Source organism: Mustela lutreola, chromosome 11 (genome assembly GCF_030435805.1).
Source record: "Mustela lutreola isolate mMusLut2 chromosome 11, mMusLut2.pri, whole genome shotgun sequence".
Lineage (NCBI taxonomy): Eukaryota > Metazoa > Chordata > Mammalia > Carnivora > Mustelidae > Mustela > Mustela lutreola.
The window spans coordinates 20,558,343-20,580,123 of NC_081300.1; the positions used below are offsets into that span (position 1 = coordinate 20,558,343).

Genomic DNA, 21,781 nt, shown 5'->3' on the forward strand with positions numbered 1-21,781 from the left:
GCTGCATTGCCACAGCATCATATGTGCATTACCTTGTTTGATCCTTGTAAGGATCTTTTTTTTTTTTTTTTTAATTTTTATTTATTTATTTGACAGAGAGAAATCACAAGTAGATGGAGAGGCAGGCAGAGAGAGAGAGAGAGGGAAGCAGGCTCCCTGCCGAGCAGAGAGCCCGATGCGGGACTCGATCCCAGGACCCTGAGATCATGACCTGAGCCGAAGGCAGCGGCTTAACCCACTGAGCCACCCAGGCGCCCCCTTGTAAGGATCTTATGAGTGGTTATTTACAGATGAGAAAAGTGACCTTAGAAAAAATAGTCTTTGCTTTTCAAATTGGGGTATGAATATCTCTTGGGGGGTATGTACTATATGGAAAGCCATAGAATTAGAATGGTACTTGAATGATACTTGGACGTATCAGTTTTACTTGATCATTTTGGGTAGGTAGAACAGCGTTTTTACATTAAAAAAAATATGACTCGGGGCGCCTGGGTGGCTCCGTTGGTTAAGCTTCTGCCTTCAGCTCAGGTCATGATTCTGGATCCTGGGATAGAGCCTTGAGCCCTGCTTCTGGCTCCCTGATGAGTGGGGAGTCTGCTTTCCCCTCTGCCCCTCCCCCTGCTCACGCTTGTTTGCTCTCTCAAGTAAATAAATAAAATCTTTAAAAAAACTTAAGGGGCACCTGGATCGCTCAGTTGTTAAGTGTCTACCTTCAGCTCAGGTTGTGATCCCAAGGTCCTGGGATCGAGTCCTGCATGAGACCTGCATGAGCCCCACATCGGGCTCCTTGCCTGGCGGGAAGCCTGCTGCTCCCTCTTGCACTCCTGCTTGTGTTCCCTCTCTTGCTGTCTCTCTCTGTCAAATGAATAAATAAAATCTTTAAAAAAAAATACAAAAAAACTTAAACATGGCTTATTTTTAGAATAAAGTACAAAATTTGCAGGATTTAAGATAAAAATGAGTTCTTTTGGCTCTAGTCATAGAATATGTACAGTTTCAAACTGTCATTCAGCTTTAATTCAAAGCCAGGCTGGGAAAAGTGATTATTTAGAATAAAAAATTAAATTCCTGCTGTTGGGATTATGCTGTGTGACAGCTTACATGGTATACACAACAGGGATGATTTTTTTTTTTTTAATTTTATTTATTTGACGGAGGTCACGAGTAGGCAGAGAGGCAGGCAGAGAGAGAGGGGGAAACAGGCTCTCCGCCGAGCAGAGAGCCCAATGTGGGGCTCGATCCCACGACCCAAGATCATGACCTGAGCCGAAGGTAGAGGCATAACCCACTAGCCACCCAGGCGCCCCACAACAGGGATGATTTTAAAAGTGTTTCTGTATCCTTAACTTCTGTGTGTACTCTTTCCTGTTGAACTAAGCATGCACCTGAGATGGAGGTACAGGCTCTTTTTTCTCCTGTTCCCCTTTCGTAGTCTACCTTCTCTCGTTTTATAGGAGAGCACACTTTTTACTTGTCCGCAGTATTACCGTGGTGCAGAATGTGTGATCTCTAGTAAAGGAGTAATTTGAGATACTGGTGTTGATGCCAAGAAAATGAATTACTTGGTAACACTTAAGTCTTTCTTCCAGTATAATTCTTTGTCTAAAATTTATAGAGAACTTAATGTAGACTTCAATTATTAAAAATTTTTGATGATTCACAATGCAATATTTTGACATACAACTCAAAAGAAGTTCAGAGATTGACAATAAAACTCATTCTTATTTACTCATTTATATGAACAGGTTTTCTTGGTGTTCATCTTTAAAAAATGAAAAGTAGGAACAGAATTGGTTCTAAATCTTGGCCCATTCTAGCAGCTAGTAATACTCATCCAAGCCCATGAAGTTAGTTCTAAATTTTAAAAAATCTCTTCTTTAATACATCTAATTTTTATTTCCCTTACTAATGTGTAATTTACTGTTTGGGGGCAGTTATATGCTACTGAGGTAGTAAACCAGAAATTTATTAACTTTTTTTTTAAATCACAAAGTACTTTATGATCACAAGAAGTTTAAAAAATAATCTCATGATGATCAGTGAAAAGTTTTCAAGTTGAAAATAGGAAATAACTTGGGGAATGGAATTATTCAAAGAGAAAAAGGAGTGAAATAAAATGTTTAACCATTAAAGAGTTTGTTCATGTGTAAGTGGTTGGTAGGTATATTTAGATTGTGTTAGATATGTCTTAAAGTGATATGTTTATTATCAAAATGTCAACATTTAAAATACTGTAGTTCATTCTTTGCAATTACTTACATTAAAGTTTGAAATAGTCTTGATGTCCACTTTGAAATGTAGGTGAGGTATTTTCAAATATTTTTTAGCTGGTAGGAATGTAGAAATGTTTGAGAAATCACTGGTTGATGACACATGCTCTTTGTCCACCTCTTTAATTACCCTCTTTTCTAGCCTAAGTCAAGCTAGGTCAGCTGAAAGGCTACATGATAATTAGACCACACTGGTATTTAGTCCCTTTAAGAACCACCATCTCCAAGTTTCCTTTAAATTTTATGTTCTTGGCATTTAACGGAGGTCACTGAAAAAGAAAAAGCATTTGAAGTTTGCTTAATATTTGTTGTGATATTAGTGCCTTTACTTTTTTTCTAGATTTAATACCAGAACAGCTGTTTTCCTTATTAATTGGTATGTTTCCTCCTCTCTGACCTGGTATCTATATGATTTAATGTTTCTCTTTTCACCCAGACTTCTAAAAATTTTAGATCCACTTTTGATGCTCAGTGCTAGTATTGATCACTATTAGTCTTTTCAAAAGGAAATTTGTTTTCCCCTGTCACGGATTCTGTATTTTTAAAAATTAATTTTTATTGAATATTTGTTACTTTCTGAGTGTACAAAGATCCACCTCAGATATTTATTGGAAAAAGATAAAGTAAATTTTTTTTTTTTTTAAAGATTTTATTTATTTAAGGCGCCTGGGTGGCTCAGTGGGTTAAAGCCTCTGCCTTTGGCTCGGGTCATGATCTCAGGGTCCTGGGGTCGAGCCCCGCATCGGGCTCTCTGTTTGGCGGAGAGCCTGCTTCCTCCTCTCTCCCTGCCTGCCTCTCTGCCTACTTGTGATCTGTCTCTGCCAAAGAAATAAAATCTCTAAAAAAAAAGAGAGAGATTTTATTTATTTATTTGACAGAGAGAAAGCTCACAAGTAGGTAGAGAGGCAGGCAGAGAGAGAGAGAGAGGAGGAAGCATGCTCACTGCAGAGCAGAGAACCCGATGCGGGGCTCGATCCTAGGACCCTGGGATCATGACCTGAGCCGAAGGCAGAGGCTTTAACCCACTGAGCCACCCAGGTGCCCATAAAGTAAACTTTTGAAAAGAATTTATAGATTTATTTTTGTATTCCTCCCAGCACCTAAGGGGATAGAATAGAGTCTCAAAAATTGAGTTATTTGAGTGCTTCCAGTCTAATATACACATTATTATAAAAATACATTAAATTTTGATTTGAGGGCTAGCTTATATACCGAGATTTAGCAAGGTGGGAAACTTTTCTTTCTAATATTAGAATGTGCATGTTTGCTAATTTTTTAAAAAAGATTTTATTTATTTGACAGAGAAATCACAACTAGGCAGAGAGATAGACAGAGAAGGGAAGCCGGCACCCCAGTGAGCAGAGAGCCCAATGTGGGACTCAGTCCCAGGACCCTGAGACCGTGACCTGAGCCAAAGGCAGAGATTTAACCCACTGAGGCACCCAGGTGCCCCATGTGTGTTTACTATTTTAATTTTGTGATACAAGAAACTTATGCTTTACTTTTTCTTATACTGAAAAGAAAGATTACAACTATTAAAAAAGGGTTTGCTTTATAACTCCTATGTTTATGATGGATTAGTCATATTTAGAAGGATTCAAACGGGGGTACCTAGGTAGCTCAGTGGGTTGGGCCTCTGCCTTCGGCTCAGATCCTGATCTTAGGGTCCTGGGATGGAGCCCCGCATGGGGCTCTCTGCTTATAAGGGAGCCTGTTTACCCCTCTCTGCCTGCCTCTGTGCCTACTTGTAATCTCTGTCAAATAAATAAATAAAATCTTTGAAAAAAAAAAAAAGGATTCAGACATACAACTGGATATGAACATGACTCTTTGACATTCCTCAGGTGAGAGTCCTGATAAAATTTAGTGTTTTTGTGACAGTCTGTGGGAAAACCAGTTAGTCCAGTTTTTCAGATCACATGCCACTGTTTTGGAATACGAAATTAATTAGTACAAAAATTCTGTCTTCAGAGCTTTCAAGCCAGTTAAAGGGAGAAAACATAATAAAAATCAAAGTAAGATCAAGAGAAAAATAACACAGTAGCTTCTTGAATAATTTCTTACTCCATCCCACTGAGGAATGCACTCTTTATCAGACAGTGGAGTTGTGTATTTTGAATACTTTTAGCCAGATTTTTCTTCTAATTTTTACTTAATGCATCAAAAACATAAGTTAATGAAAAAAAATAACGATCTTACCATTGTAGCACCAATAATTTTCTATGTTTCATGCTTCCTTACAGTCTTTGAATTCAGGATTCATTTAGAATAGACTCTACTGTCTCTAGTCATTTTTGTAACAATGAGAATCTTAAGAGGCTCCACTGTTTCCTCATACAAAAAGTTGCAATATACTTTTGTGTCTGCTGATGCCATCTTAATTCTAATATCAGCAGAGTATATTGTTCTTTTAATAAAGAATGGAAACATTAAAAACCAAACAAGGTATTACTTAGTGATACATACTAATTTTAACTAGTGACAGGAAAAGTTCTCTATAAGTTTAAGGTTGAATATTAGCTATTTTAGAGTTTGGGTAGCTTCACTTAGGGCCTCAGAATGCTCTACATGTCATAAACGAGGGGTATCCAAACCTGTGCATCACAGAATTACCGGGAGAGTTTCCTTTCTTTTCTTTTCTTTGTTTCTTTCTTTCCTTTTTTAAAAAATAATCGTTTATTCATTTGAGAGAGAGAGAGTGTGTGACTGTGTGTGTGTGTGCGCAGGTGAATGGGGAGGGGGGCCAAGGGAGAGAGAAACAGAGCAGCAGACTCCCTGCTGAGTGCAGAGCCCCATGGGAGGCTCAGTTCCAGGACCCTGAGATTATGACCTGAGCCAAAATCAAGAGTTGAATGCTTAGCCGACTGAGCCAGGTAGGTGCCCCATCCAGAAGAGCTTTAAAAACTACACATTCCTGGGCTTCACACTTTTAAAGATAGCATTCTAAGTGGTTATTTTGCAGCCTGTCAGTCAAATTGGCTTACTTCTAAATAATTTTTTGAAAATCTATAAAAATAGGAAGCTAAATGCCTAAGAGACATTGTTAGTCTTATTTAAGATGAATGTATCTTGGGACCCCTGGCCAACTCAGTTGGAAGAGCAGGCAATTCTTTATCTTGGGGTTGTGGGTTTAAGCCACATGTTGGGTGTAGAGATTACTAAAAAAAATAGTTAAAAAAAAAAAAAAGAATATACCTCACAAAGGTAAGCACATACATTGGCAGAGGAAGGACAAGCATGCCCAGTACATACAGAGAAGAGGGGGTGGGGGGAGGGGGTGTGGAGAGGATGTTAATGGAGATGTATTTAGTAGTGGGTCCAAGTAATACCATAATTGTGCTAATTGTCAGTTTAATATATTCTGATGCTTACCTTTCTAGACATTGGTAACATTTTTTTTTTAGAATGTTCTAGATAGGTCTTTGAGTTCTTCAGATCAATTTCCCCAAAAGGAGGTTAATCCCAAGCAATATATATATATTTTTTAAGATTTTATTTATTTGAGAGAGAGAGAAAGAATGAGAGAGAGAGAGAGCATGAGAGGAGAGAGGTCAGCAGGAGAAGCAGATTCCCCGCTGAGCAGGGAGCCCGATGTGGGACTCGATCCCAGGACTCCAGATCATGACCTGAGGTGAAGGAAGTTGCTTAACCAAGTGAGCCGTCCAGGCACCCCCAAGACATTGGTAACATTATTAAAGCAGAGGTCACAAACTCAACACCTAGGGTTCAGACAGGTAATGCAAACATAAGTTGTTGAGAAATTTTGCTAGAAGAGAGCCCTTGACACCTCTTGTGAGCAGCCATTATTAATTAGTTATGGCCTGCTGTGGCCTAATCAAGTCCAGTATTTCTAGATCTTTGAGTTTTTAAGAGAAGCTAGAATCTGGATTTTATGTGAAATTTCCAGATTTGTAGATGTTTGTTCATTGTATTAAACACTAAAAACTGAACAAAATACATCTATAGGTTAAAAGTTGGTTCTCCTGCCACCAATTTGCAGTCTGTTTCAGTGTAGCATTTCTCCCAGTGGTCCCTGGGTCAGCAGCTGCAGCATCACCTGAGACCTTAATAGAAATGCAAGTTCGTAGGCCCCACCTCTGATCTCTACTGAATCAATCTCTAGTAGGAATGAGGCCCAAGACTCCATTTTAAGAGACCCTCTGGGTGGTTCTGATGTGTGCTGAAGTTTGAGAACCATTGTTGTGCAGCCTGGAAGTTGATAGCACAATTTTTATCTGAGGATAGTTGAAAAGACAAAAATTCATCGATTATCCTATGGATTTATCAAGTATATTTCTATGTCAAAAATACCAGAGGCATATTTTTTTCAGATACATATGACCATATATGTATGTGTGTGTGTGTGTTCTGGGTATATATATATATATATATATATACCCAGAACACACACACACACACACACACACACACACACACATATATATATCCAGAATCAGACTATACAATGATTAAATCACATTTTTTTTTCTCCTTCCTTGCCCAGCTGCCCATCTACCTCCCGTGGTTGTTAGAGCATTCATTGCAAATGAACTTAATAACAGCTCTGCCACATTTTGACTTCACTAGAACACATTTTAGATTTTATTTACTAGTTGATTATAATTAGTTAAGTTTGTTGCCAAATTGAGTTCTGTTTGCTAGAATTAGAACTTCCATTTCTAATTATCTTTTTAAATGGGAGTAAATTTAACTTACATGGGTCTATGTAAGCCTGGCCTCCTGATAGCTGACCAGTTAACATTTCAGTGGCCAAGTGTGCCATTATTTTCGTCCATTCTCAAGTGTTGAGAGGATCGCTGTACTAATTATTGTTCTGAAAACCCTCCTTTTTGTGTTACCTATAAATGCATTTGTTCATTTAAAAATCCCAGTATCGTGCTAATCAAATTAATTATGAATTTCATAGTTTTCTTATATTTTAAAGTACACAGAAAGCTTTTAAATGAGAAAACTTCATGTATGTCTTGGATAATGAAGTGCTAAAAATGTGAACTTGAATATTACTGAGATTGAGAAGTTTGGAATAATCTGATTTAAAGTAATGGATAATGGTATTTGTCTTTCTCTGATTGGCTGACTTTGCTTAGCATAATCTCTAGCTCCCTCCATATGATTTCACTCGTGTGGAATTTAAGAAACAAAACAGGGGTGCGTGGCTGGCTCAGTCAGAGGAGCATGTGACTCTTGATCTCAGAGTCATGAGTTTGAGCCCCATACTGGGTGTAGAGATTACTTAAGTAAGTAAAAAATACTTAAAAAAAAAAAAAGTCAAACCAAGAGACAGACTCTTTTTTTTTTTTTTTTTAAGATTTTATTTATTTATTTGACAGACAGAGATCACAAGCAGGCAGACAGGCAGAGAGAGAGGGAGAGGAGGAAGCAGGCTCCCTGCAGAGCAGAGAGCCCGATGTAGGACTCGATCCCAGGACCCTGAGATCATGACCCGAGCTGAAGGCAGCGGCCTAACCCACTGAGCCGCCCAGGCGCCCCAAGAGACAGACTCTTAATTATAGAAAACTATTGGTTACTAGAGAGGAAGTCGGTGTGGCGATGAGGGAAATAGGTTATGGGGATCAAGGAGGGCACTAGTGATGAGCCCTGGCTGATGTATGGAAGTGTGGAATCATGATTTGTACATCTGAAACTAATATTACACCATATATTAACTAACTGGAATTTAAGTAAAAACTTGAAAGTAATGGATAACAAATTAATTCATTAAATTATATTTATATGTAATATTTACTAATGAAAACATGCTTATATCCACAGGGTAAACCAGACTTGAATACAACGTTGCCAATTAGACAAACCGCATCAATTTTCAAACAACCAGTAACCAAAGTCACAAATCATCCTAGTAATAAAGTGAAATCAGACCCACAGCGAATGAATGAGCAGCCACGGCAGGTAAGGATCTAATTGACTCTCCAGTCTTATTTGTCAGAAAATTCTGGTATTTTTACCAGACATAGTTCAAGTAAACTGGTTAAAATGGAAAATATTTGGAAAGAAAACTGTTTTATGTCCTAGGCTATTGCATGAATGCTGGAGAATAATACCATATTTAGGTAAAATGTTTTAGGAAAAAAATTAATTAAAAATGAATCTAAATTAATATTATGGACTACATTTTTATGCTTTTGTGTGGTAATGTACATCAGATTTGCTTCCGCTAATCTTAGTTTTTTCCTAAAGATTATCTTTGCAGGGGATAATATTTCCCAAGGGGATGAACCATGCAGTTTGTGTTGCTTAGCTTAAAAATATTTTCTATTTATAGAGACTACTTTTTGTTCTGATTTCTTATTATATGAAAGCTGTCCCTCCCCTTTTGAAAAACAGAATTAAATAAGCTTTGTCAATATGGTATATTGTCCTGTGACTTCCATTTTTGCAGAAAATGAGTTTATATTTCTCTCTCTTTATTGCTTCAAGCTGTATTGTACCAGTATCTGTTCTTAGAAAAAAAGTATTATCTGAGAGGCCTCCCTGCTGCTTAATAATATCACATAGACAGGGGAGGAAGACTTGACAAAATACTTAGCTTTCCAAATAACCTTGCTTATTCACTCCCTAATTATGGTAAAAAAGCTTAGGTACTTCGGGAATTTTTAGGGGCAATTGGGGTGAGGGAGTGGAGGGAGAAACATCTGTGCATATTTTTTCTCTCCTTTCTCTGCCTCCTCCCACTTACAGATTAGAAATGCTGAGTTACCTACAACGATTATCTTTTGCTCTCATATTCCCCGTTTAGATGCCTCACTCCACCTTTTCATTTGAGTTTTGTTTTTCACTAGTCCCTCAAGTGTCTCACCTCCAGACTTCATGAAGGATTGGGCCAAAACTTTCAGACAGTTGCTCTAGAAGAAACTACATAAAGAAATTCAGTTCCCACATCCTCTGTAGTGTTTTTTCCTCTTCAGGTGAGCCAGGAAAACAGAAGATATTTGGAGCCACATTGGATCAGCATCTTGCTATAGATGTCTCAAGATTTGAAGTTCTAAACTTGCTTTACTGTTGGTCCCCAAGAGATTCAACAGGGGCCATGTAAGTGTATCACATCCAATATAAAAGATGCGTACCTGCATGTGCCTTTAGGCTCTTGTCACCACTTAGGTTTTCTTTGGGCCATTCGGCATTCTGTACCAGGCTTTTCCCTTCTGTTTTACTATTGCACCCAGTGATAGTCACCACACCACTGGTAGTTTTCGTATATTCGTGACAACAGGGAAGGAATTCTGCCATTCTGAACTTTGCCCACCTTGATAAAGCCATTCCCTGATTGTATTCTTTCTTAGAGACTGTCTAAAGTCTTGAACATCTTGTCCTTTGGCTTTTTGGTGATTTTTAAATCATTTCCTTGTAAAGATTTTTATCAACCGAATATTTTCAAAGTATGTAATTGCATAAGACGGTTTGCTTCAAAAAGCCCAAAAGATAAAGAAAGTGGAATAACTAGTAATAATAGTTCCATATTGGAAATTTGAGTTGTCTTACTGAGAATAGGTAGGTAGTAGATGGATTTTAGTCTCATCTTTTCCTTGTCAAATAATTCTCAGTATAGTCTATAAACCCAAATATTTTACAGATGAATTGAGTAGCAAATTATAGTGACTTAAACAGTAATTTAATTGTTCTCTGTACCTAAGTTCAGTCAGATTTGAACAACTATAGTAATTATATTCACTGGGTGTTTACCTGTCTGTAGAGACACTGGTAATGGAGATTTTTTGAAGCTGAAGTAGTCAGATCAGTTGCTCCTATTCACTGATACATTGGGTAGTTTTACATTTTCCTTCTTTTATTAAAGTTTATTACATTGTTTTCAAATGAAAAGAATATGTCAAAAAAGTTAAATCCACCCCCCCAATCTTATGTCATTTTAACTCATATCTTTTGAGGGTTTTATCTTCCTTTTAGCTTGCACAGACAGGAAGTGTTAAAATTATTTAGGAGGTTACTTCTCCAAAAGTTTGGACTGTTTTTACCTTTATCCTCATGTCACCTGACAGTTTTTGCTGTTTTGGATTACACCAAGACATTAGTTGACTTTCCCCTGTCTTTATCTTCAGCTTTAGAGTTGAGGTAATATTTGACTATTGTCGCACTAATAGGATTTCAGAATAAAGGACTGGGCATTGGGCAACTCTAGGAAAATAGCAGAGACAACTTTTATATTAATGTTTTGGAAATCACAATGTCATTCTGACTATTGCAGTATAGATCCTGGTTTTTAAGTAAAGGAAAGATGTTGATTTAAATTATATTTTGACATATATATGTCAGATACATTCTAATCAGCTCTCATTGTTGAGGAGGTGGTGGACAAAAAAAAAAAAATAGGCAAAAATAAGTCTTCCAACTGTGCTTTTCCACAGCCTCGCTGAACCAGATTGGCAGTATAAATTGCCAGATAGTCCATTTGGAGAAGTTATTTTGATCATCCAGTAAAAAAACTATAGACAAAGAGGTTTCTATTTTTGAGGTTCCTATGGATATAAATGTTTTTATTCCTTAACTATGTCACAGTCTTTTAATAAGGTATTCAAGCCATTGGTATTGTAATTCTTTTTAGAGGGTTGAATTTTGAGACCTAGAACTAGGATTAGATTTTTGGATCTTAACTAGGTTCCACTTTGAATAGGTTGAAGTGATTAATTTAGATGTGAAGCCATCATATAAATTAATAATTCTGTCTTCTGTAGCATCCTATGCCTGTATCACCATATGACAGTCTGATTTGAACTCGGTAAAATATATGAATTATAAATTTCTAGTGTATTGATTCCTTGAAACTGCCTTAGCTTTAAAATTACAGATTAGGGCACGTGAACAAAAATGCATTAAACAGAATTCAGCAAGGATTTCTGCCTATAATTAAAACTACATGGTAGAGATGGAATCTGTAAAACCTGGTAATGATAGGGTGAATATATTTATATGTATACTACCAGCATATTTGATAAGTGCTTTTCCTTTCCTTAGTTTAAAAAGATATCTGGAGTCGGGTGAAGGGTGCTCTACCAACTATAAGACTATTATCACAGTAAGATCACTGAAATGTCCTTTTCTGGTCAAATATGTAAAGCATGTCCAGAAATCTTTTTAACCTAATTGGATTATGATTTTGCTGTTAAGGGTATGTTTCCCAGCTTTCTTCCTTCAACATATGAAGAAATCACGCTTCTGCTTCTTACCTCTTTGATGCTGTCACCTTTGACACCTTTCTGGTCTCTTGCTTTTTCTTTTATCCTCAACTCAAAGAAATTTCGTTGTTGAACCATTGCTGCTTCTTTTTAATTATTGTAGGGTGCTCAGAGGCTATGGATGTTTTTGATAGTCTTTGAATATTAATTACATATCTTACAGAATATTCACTTTTTTAACCAAAATATAAATATTTAAAAATCAGCAAAGAAGTGGATTTAAATGTTATATTTGATCCTGGATTTTTTCCTTGTCCTTGCTAATTCTTCTCTTAAAAATAAGAAACTTTGGGGCGCCTGGGTGGCACATTGGGTTAAAGCCTCTGCCTTCAGCTCAAGTCATGATCCCAGGGTCCTGGGATCGAGCCCTGTGTCAGGCTCTCTGCTCAGCAGGGAGCCTGCTTCTTCCTCTCTCTCTCTGCCTGCTTGTGATCTCTATCAAATAAATAAATAAATAAAATCTTTAAAAAAAAAAAAAGATAAGAAACTACTCTCTTCAAGAAGTCAGACTTTTTTTTTTTTTAATGATTCCCCCTTCGCAGTTTTATTGAGATACAACTGACATATAACCTTGTGTAAATTGGAGGTCTACAATGTGATGGTGGTTTGATACACATATACACTGCAGAATGATAACCACAATAAGGTTAGGTAACACAGCCATCACTTCACACAATTGCCATTCTTTTGTTGTGGTGGTGGTGGTCTTGGTGAGAATAGCTCAGATCTCTCTTAGCAACTTTCAAGTATACAATACAGTATTGTTATCTATGTTCACCAAGCTGTACATTAGGAACCCAGAACTTACTCATCTTATAACTGGAAGTTTATGCCCTTTGGCCATTTCCTCTCCATCCACCCCCACCCCTGGCCACCACGAGTCTTCTCTTTGTTTCGGAGTTCAGCTTTTTTAGATTCCACATGTAAGTAAGATCATATAGTACTGGTCATTCTCTCTTGGACTTATTTCACTTAGCATAATGCCCTCAGAGTTCATCCATATTGTTATAAATGGCAGGATTTCCTTCCTTTTGATGGGTGATAATATTTCTTTAAGCATTTATCTGTAGATGGACACTTCGGTTGTTTCCATGTCTTGGCTATTGTGAATAATATTACTGTGACATGGGGTTGTAGATACTTCTTAAAGGCAGTGACTTCAGTTCCTTTGGATATGTACTCAGAAATGGGATTGCTGGATCAAATTAGAGTTCTATTTTTAATTTCTTGAGGAACCCCCACATTGTTTTCCATAACAGCTGTACCAATTTACATTCCTACCAGCAGTGCACGAGGGTTCCCTTTTCTCCACATCCTTGCTAGCACTGAATAGCCCTTGTTTTTGTTTTATAAGAATTTTTAATTTATTTATTTGACAGAGAGAGAAATCACAAGTAGGCAGAGGCAGGCAGAGATGAAATTAAATTTTAAAAATATGTGCACTCTAAAGACATTGTGTATGAAAAGCTTATAAAATATTTCAGTATTGGGCACTTGGGTGGCTCAGTGGGTTAAGCCGCTGCTTTCGGCTCAGGTCCTGATCTCAGGGTCCTGAGATCGAGTCCCGCATCGGGCTCTCTGCTCAGCAGGGAGCCTGCTTCCTCCTCTCTCTCTGCCTACTTGTGATTTCTCTTTGTCAAATAAATAAATAAAAATCTTTAAAAAAATTTCAGTATTTAGTTATTGTAACCTATAAAATTAGTCTTCATTCTAGACATTCTAATAGCATTTACTTCTTCCTAACCTCAGAAGGTTACTTCTAGTATTGTCCTATATTAGTGGTTTTATGATTGAGAAATAGATAAGCTAAAGCATGGAATTCCATAGAGGATATTATATTCCTTTTCTCTAGATAGAAACATTGGCTGCCTGGGCAGAAGAACTAGACGACATGTTGTCTGGTACTACTTAAGAGCATTATTCTGGGTGATGTAGGAAAGATCCCCTGTACAAAGGTTCAAATAAATAGTACAGACATGTGCTATAGGTGTTCCAGAAGGATGATTTTACTGTGGCTAGGAGAGTTGGTGAAGTCTTTGGAAAAGATACAGGGCATATGCTGGACTTTGCAGACTGAGTGGATTTAGAAAAGCAGATGGGAGGGTGAAGACATTCCAATTAGGGAGGGTAGTGTTAGCAAAGCTCTTAAAATGGGAATGGGCAAGGAATGAGAAGATAAGTTGTTTGGGTATCAGGGTTTCCATGGGAAGGAGTGGGAGTTGAGAATGTTGTAATGGGCTTCCTTAAATGTCAGTCTTTACAATTTTAAACATGTTATCATTTGCTATATTTATAAGAGAAAAAATTTGGGAGAGACAAAATTTCTCATAATTCTTTTTTTATAATATAATTACAATAGTATTTTAGTATTTTTCATATTCTTACAATATTTTTTATTTTTTAAATTAAAAAAAAAGATTTTATTTATTTAACAGAGAGAGAGGGAGCACAAGTAGGCAGAGAGGCTGGCAGAGAGAGCAGAGGAAGCAGGCTCCCTGCTGAGCAGAGAGCTGGATGCGGGGCTCCATCCCAGGACCCTGAGACCATGAACTGAGCTGAAGGCAGAGGCTTAACCCACTGAGTCACCCAGGTGCCCCCAATACTCTTTTAAAAAGATATTATTTATTAGAGAGAAAGAGAGTGAGCACGAGTGGGGAGAGGGAGAGGAAGAAGCAGATTCCCCACTGAGCAGGGAGCTTGATGTGGGGCTCAATCCCATGACCCAAGCTGAAGACAGACACCCAACTGACTGAGCCACGCAGCTGCCCCTATTCTTTCAATATTTTAATGCATCTTTTGATAGTATCTTTGATCATCTTTTGATAGTCACAGTATATATACATATATAGACATACTTTAATATATATACATACCATTATACATGTTATCCATGTTTTATATAATTAATGTGCTATGATTTTATGATTAATTCATATTGCTCCAACAACTCTGTATTATGCTAGCATGATTTACTTGACCATTTCGATAGTGTTATTTCCTCTGTATAGTGTATTTTCACTGTTATAGGTAGTTCTCCAGAGAGTCTTATATATGTATGTTCCTTCCTATATTTTACATTGTTTCATCAGACTAGATTCCCAGAAAACAATTAGTGTGAATATATATGATTTTTTTTAAAGATTTTATTTATTTATTTGACAGATAGAGATCACAAGTAGATGGAGAGGCGCCACCCAGGCGCCCCAATATATATGATTTTTGATAGATGCTGGCAAATAAATTGCCAAAGGGTTATACCAATTTATTTATTTGTTTGTTTATTCAAAGATTATATTTATTTATGACAGAGAGAGAGCGAGAGGGGGAACACAAATGCAGGGGAATGGAGAGGGAGAAGCAGGCGCCCCGCTGAGCAGGGAGCCCAATATGGGGCCCCGTCTGCAGGGATCCTGACCTGAACCAAAGGCAAATGCTTTATGACTGAGCCACCCACGTGTCCCAGGGTTGCACCCATTTAAAAGTCTGTGGATAAGTTATGTACACACCAGTTCTAGCTTACCTTCATTGCCATTGAGCATTACTTCTTCTTATTGGTAACTCAATATATAAAAAAACGGTATTTCATTGTAAATTTGCATTTATTTGAATACCCATGTAGTTGAACAAACTAAAGCATTTGTGTTTAACTTTGCAAATGAGAAGTGTTTAGAGGATTTTGAATAAGGGAGTAGCTTTTTTATTACCCCTCTGAACTGAATGTAAATGCATCTCCTTGTGGCCTAAGGCTAATTCCAACATCTGTGCTCCCCAAATGCATTCCCTCCTACCTTGTCAGAGATCTCACTCAATGGATTATGTCAACTACAATTCACCATCAACTTCTCTCTCTAAATAGCTTCTTCCCCAAAGCTTTTAAATATACACAAATCTTCCCTATCTTAAAAAAATTATTCATTTTACTCTGTGTCCCTTTTAAGGTTTGTTTTCTTTCTTTTCCTTTGATAGTCAAGTTTATTGGAATTGTGTGTATTTAATACCTACCTTATCTCTTAGTATTTCTATCTCTGAAATACCACTTTTGTTCCTGCTCAGCCATTTGAATGGCTCTCATCTAGATTGCTGATGATTCCTATTAAATTGGATGGACAAATTTCAGTCCTTTTTTTAAATTAAAAAAAAATTTGTTTTCTTTTTTTTTTCCTAAATAAATTTCAGTCCTTAAATTGTACTACTTGACCTGCTTTAGCCTTAAGCACTATGACTACCCCTGGCTCCTGAAATACTTTTTTCTTCTGTGACTCTGTACTCTTGGTTTTCTTCCTCCTTTGTTCTTTCTCACTCCCCTTCTTCGGTTCCTTTTTCTTGATCCATCTTTTGTTTTTAATTTTTTTTAAGATTTTATTTATTTATTTGACAGATATGAGATCACAAGTAGGCAAAGAGGCAGGCAGAGAGAGAGAGAAGGAAGCAGGCTCCCTGCTGAGCAGAGAGCCTGATGTGGGGCTCCATACCAGGACCCTGGGACCATGATCTGAGCTGAAGGCAGAGGCTTTAACCCACTGAGCCACCCAGGTGCCCCCTCTAACCATCTTTTAAAATCATGGGGTTTCCCAGGGAATACTGTGCATCCTTTCTATATAAGGCCTGCATGGATGATTTCATTCATTCTCATGGCTTCAGTTATCATCTATATGTTAATGATTTCCAAATTTATGTCTTTACTCTGAGCTTCAGTTGTTTGTATCAATCCACTATTAACATTGTTTGCTCGGAAGTCTCACCAGCACTTCTAATTCATCTCGTAATCTCATTCGTTCTATCAAACCCGCTCTTTCTTCTGTGTGCTGTATCTCAGTGAAAGTACCACTATCTACCTGGCTGCCTAAACCAGAACCCCAAGCATCTTCCTAAACTTTTCCCATTGTTTACTGCAAACATCTAATTAGCCAGCAGGTCCCATTGACTTTGTCTCTGTAAATACTCACTTGCCCCATCTCTATGCCGGGTAAATGGCATTTCATCTCCTCTCTCTTCTTGTTTTATTCTCTTCAGCTCATTCTTCATACTGCATTCAGAAGCTCTGTCTGACATGAAGATCTGATAGCGCTATTCTTCTGAGGATGTTTCAATGATTCCTGTTAAATTTTAAGGACAAAGCCACTAAATATTATGTATAAAGTCAAAACCCCTGACATGACTCACAAAGTACTTCATAATTTGGCTTTTGCTTGTCTCCTTGGCCTCTCTTTCTTTTCTTGTTCAACACGTGAATCACATGAACCCTTTTGCAGAGTTTTGAATGTGCTATTCATCCCCCCACCCCACGCCCACGCCCACATCCTGCCCTTGCATTCTCTGGTCATATCTCATGCCGCTTTCTTTCCTACATTTAATTACCCATTTTCTACTCCTCACTCAATTCTGAACTTAGAAATCCCTTTACCTGTTCAGAGAACCTCTTATCAAGTCTGAAGTTAGAGTTCCGCCTTAGCATCTCTCCTTTCTCTTCTGCTCTAACTCTATTAGTTATTCATTGCTTTATCCACAGTATCTCCGTTATATTAGTGTTTAATATGCATTTTTTGAGTTATGAATTAATGAAGTTTTTAAATTAAAAATACTTTAACAGAGTCTTCAACCTGTGCCAGCACTTAGCTAAGTAGTGGGGATACTGCAGTGAACAGAATAGCTCCTGATCTCACAGATCTTATCTCCAACTGTGATAGGGAGAGAGACAGACAAATATGTATATATTTATCATGGTATGATGAAGTGCAGTGAAAAAAAAAAAGAGCAAAGGAGAGAATATGTGGTCTTCAACAGTGGAGAAGTATTGGGAGAACATTCTAGACAGAAGTCTTAATCTGGTTATTGTATGTAGTATGAGAAATGACTTAAGGCTAGGAGAACACTGAAGAAACTACAGGAAATTAAGGCATAAATGATAAGGTCTGTTTCATGCTAGTCATAAAGTAATTGACAAAATTTGTTGACTTATCAGCCATGCCCATGAGGAGTCTCAGAATTTAGGTAATGGGGAAAGATACCATTGATAGGAATATGGAAATATTGAGGGGTAGCTCAGTTTTTAAAAAATAATAAAATATGAATATGAGTATTAGAAAATTTGTACCCTTAAAGCAATCATGGGATCTCTGGGTAGTAAAAGATGATGGATTAGAGCCCAGGAGAGAAAACTAGTTTGAAGACTTGTCAGTTTTTATGGAGGTCATAGTTATGGTGAGCAGTTAGATGTAAATTTTTTTTTTCTTAAGATTTTATTTATTTATTTGACAGACAGAGATCACGGTAGGCAGAGAGGCAGCAGAGAGAGAGGAAGGGAAGCAGGCTCCCTGCTGAGCAGAGAGCCTGATGCAGAGCTCGATCCCAGGACCCTGGGATCATGACCTGAGCTGAAGGCAGAGGCTTTAACCCACTGAGCCACCCAGGTGCCCCAGCTGGATGTAAATTTTTTAAAAAATTAATGAATCCATGGGTTATTCATTCATAGTAACTTTAATCATCATGCATTTTTGTAGTCCATCTAAAAAATATTTCAGCTCTCATGTAAGGAGATCCATGACATTTTTAAAAGTTTTAATATTTAGGTAACATAGGAATATAGATGAAAAAGAAACTAAAAAAATTATGTTTCAAAAGAATAGTTTCCTACTTTTTATGTCTTTTAGTCTCATTTCCAGAAGGACTTATTCTTAATTCTGGCAGTTTTCCTTTATAATTGCCTCTGTTTCTGAATAATATACTTAATCTGCTATTTTGTTGTTGTTGTTAATTTTTGACATCATTTCTTGATTTCTCACAATGGTAAATGAGTACATAGTTCTCTGCTCTCATGTTCCCAACCAATATAGTTGTATCATGTTTTTGGTTTAATAGGGTCTACATTATTATGACTGAAAATATTCATGGGTAGGTGAATTAATGCCCAATCATCATCATCAGAATGGCTTTCATAATTTGTTGTTGTTGTTAATCTTAAGAATTGTATGCTAGTTTTCTTTATAGTTAATCTTCCCTAATGCCTTATTATTTCTGCCACAGGCCTATCAGTAAAATTTTTCTTATGCTGAAATCCATGGTGTTCCATCTTGTGTTTTTCCTGGAGTCACCTCAATTCCCCTTAGGCTGGATTCATCCGCTAGTCCTGCTGGGTAGCTGTGGCTCTAGGGATTTCCTGTGGTGCAGTTCTGCCCTGGACTTGCCTGGATTTCTGTCTTCTTCTGTCTCAGTATACACCCTTAATTGTAGCTAATCCTCCAGTACCTTTCTTGTAAAATATAACGGGAAGTAAAGTTTTTGAGAACCTGCCCATTAGAAATAACTTTATTGGGGCGCCTGGGTGGCTCAGTGGGTTAAAGCTTCTGCCTTCAGCTTAGGTCATGATCCCAAGGTCCTGGGATCGAGCCCCGCATCAGTCTCTCTGCTCCGCAGGGAGCCTGCTTCCTCCTCTCTCTCTCTGCCTGCCTCTCTGCCTACTTGTGATCTCTGTCTGTCAAATAAATAAATAAAATATTTTAAAAAAAAAAGAAATAACTTTATTCCTCTTGGACATAATCAGGTTTGACCCAGCATCATTTACCAAAGAGAGCATTCTTTTTCATTGCTCTGCTTTGTCACGTCTGTCATAAATGAAATGGGAAAGGGTGGAAGTTTTACGAAGGTAGTTCTGGGGCTTCTAGTTCTATTTTTGGTATATCTGTACATGTGAATCAGTTTCTACACTCAGGCCTATTTCATGAGTCTGTTTGTCTCTTCTTTCCTAATAACTCACTGTCTTCATTACTGTAGTTTTATAAAAAGTCTTGATATCTGGTAGTATACATTTCCAGCTTTGTTATTCTTTGTTCAAGATTATCTTGGTTAGTTTTGACTTTTTTGCAGTTCCATATAAATTTTAGACTCACCTTGTCCACTATTCTTCAGAGCTGCTAGGATTGTAATCTACAGGACAATTTGGGGGAGAATTATCATTTTTACAATGTTGAGTCCTAAATCACAAATCTTATATATACCTCCATTAAAACATAACATTATATTAAAATTTTAGTTTTTAGTCTAATAATCTTATATATCTTTAATTGATTTCTAGATATTTGATGTATTTTGATGCTACTCTTAAGTGATTACATTAAATTATTTTTGTTTTCTAGTTGTCTGTTGCTAATATATAGAAAAATTTGATTTTATAGATTGCATTCATTTATCTTTCCAAACTCACTTATTAAAGTAGTCAGTGAGCCTCTTCAACTTTATACATGAATAAACAAACCTGTCATTTGCAATTGAGAATTTTATTTCTTCCCTGCTGACCCTTAAACCTTTTTTTTTCTAGTCTTATTTCACTTGCTAGAACTTATAATACAGTCTCGAATAGGAGAGATAGCAGACATCTCTCTCTCATTCATGTTACCAGGAAGTGATTTTAGTGTTTCTCCATTAAATATGATACTTGATGTAGGTTTTTTTTGGTAAATATCTTTTTTAAGATTAAGGAAATGAAATTCACTTGTATTCCTCATCTGCTAAGAATATTTTTTGTGAATGGGTATTGAATTTTATCAAATTCTTTTTCTCTACCTAGTTAAATGGTGAAATGGTTTTTATTCTTTATTCTGTTAATATATTGAATTACAGTGATTAGTTTATGTGGTGGATTGCACTGCTTGATTTTTTTTTTTTTTTGAATGTTACATAAGCCTTGAATTCCTGGATTAAGCCAAAAGTCGTCATGATGTATTATCATTATTACTGTTGTTTAGATTTCCTGTTATGTGGTTTAGGATTTTTTGCATTTATATTCACTAAGAGATTGATTTGCATTTTTCTTTTCTAGTAATTTTCTTCTCAATCTTTAGTATGGAGGTTTTGCTGGCTTTGTATAACAAGCTGGGGGGTGATCCTTCTTTTATGTTCCCTTAAGAGTTTGTATAAAATTGGTACTTTTCTCTATGTGTTTGGAGCATTCATTGTGAGGCATCTCCTTCCTCTGCCCCCCCAACTATTTTTTTTTTAAGATTTTATTAATTTATTTGACAGAGAGAGATCACAAACAGGCAGAGAGGCAGGCAGAGAGAGAAAGAGAGGAGGAAGCAGGCTCTCCGCTGAGCAGAGAGCCGGATGTGGGACTCGATCCCAGGACCCTGAGATCATGACCCAAGCCGAAGGCAGAGGTTTAACCCACTGAACCACCCAGGCGCCCCCCCCCCCCAGCTTTTTTTAAATGAGAAAGCTTGAAAGTAGTTTCAGTTTATTTGATAGGTATGTAGATGAATATTCATATTTTCTATTTTTTCTTTTAAAAAATTTATTTATGTATGTATGTAGGTATGGGAGAGAGAGAGAGAGAGAGAGAGAGCACAAGCAGCAGAGCAGCAGGCAGAGGGAGAGGGAGAAGGAGATTCTCTGCTGAGCAGAAAGCCCAGTGTGGCATTTGATCCTGGGACCCTGGGATCATGACCTGAGCGAAGGCACACACTTAACTAACCGAGCCACCCAGGCGCCCCCTATTTCTTCTTGTATCAAATTTGAGAATATGTTTTTCTAGTATTTGTAGATTTCATAATTTTCAAATTTAGTGGTTTAAGATTGCTCCTAACATTGCGACAAGTATTACATGCCGGCTCTGGGTAGGCTCGTTCCATAGTGCTCATAACAGGCTTCAGACAAGCGGATGGTGCCGCCCGTCCGCCCCCGCAGCTCTGGGTCTTGCTGTTTGCGTCATTCTTCCAGCCTCTTTAGCCCAAAATGCTATCTTTTGCCTTAAGGAGAGATCTCACTGTAGTTTGCACAGCCACATGAGTCAAGCTTTTCCTTGATTTACATAGTAATTTTCTTGCCATGATCTTGCCCTTTCTTCCTGGGCCACTCTCACAAAATGAGGAGGCAGCTAGGGTTTGACTTTGATGTTTGCAGACCGTGGTGTTTAAGTTAAGTTGTTTCTGCTGACCAGAACTAGACAACTCAGATGTCATACGGGGTGGATTTGAAATAGAGCACTTTATAAACTGGACAGTGAATTCCTTCTGGGCGGAAACATCATTCCTCTGTGTAGCCCTAACCCAGGGTCTTGCATATTTAGCTTTTCATGAGTCAGTGAATATAAAGTGCACATTTTCTGGGTTTTGCTTTAGTCTACAAATACATGACACGGCCCTTTGTTCTTTGATTAGCTTAGAAAAAGCCTTGGAAAAGTGAATCAAATATTTATTGAATTTATGAAATTCTAACATTAGAAAATGAGAAATTCAATAAAAATTGTATATTTTCAAAGAATTTCCTCATTTTTTTAAATCAGTGTTT

General features: G+C 37.3%; 1 protein-coding gene across 1 annotated transcript in view; it reads left to right on the forward strand.

Annotated features, from left to right (window-relative positions):
• The window catches only part of MBD2 (methyl-CpG binding domain protein 2), a 67,132-nt gene that overhangs the window by 24,276 nt on the left and 21,075 nt on the right, over nucleotides 1–21,781 (forward strand). The window contains exon 3 of the mRNA XM_059139179.1: nucleotides 8,064–8,201. Coding sequence (XP_058995162.1) covers nucleotides 8,064–8,201 — 138 coding nt within the window. The remainder of the gene's footprint in view (nucleotides 1–8,063; nucleotides 8,202–21,781) is intronic.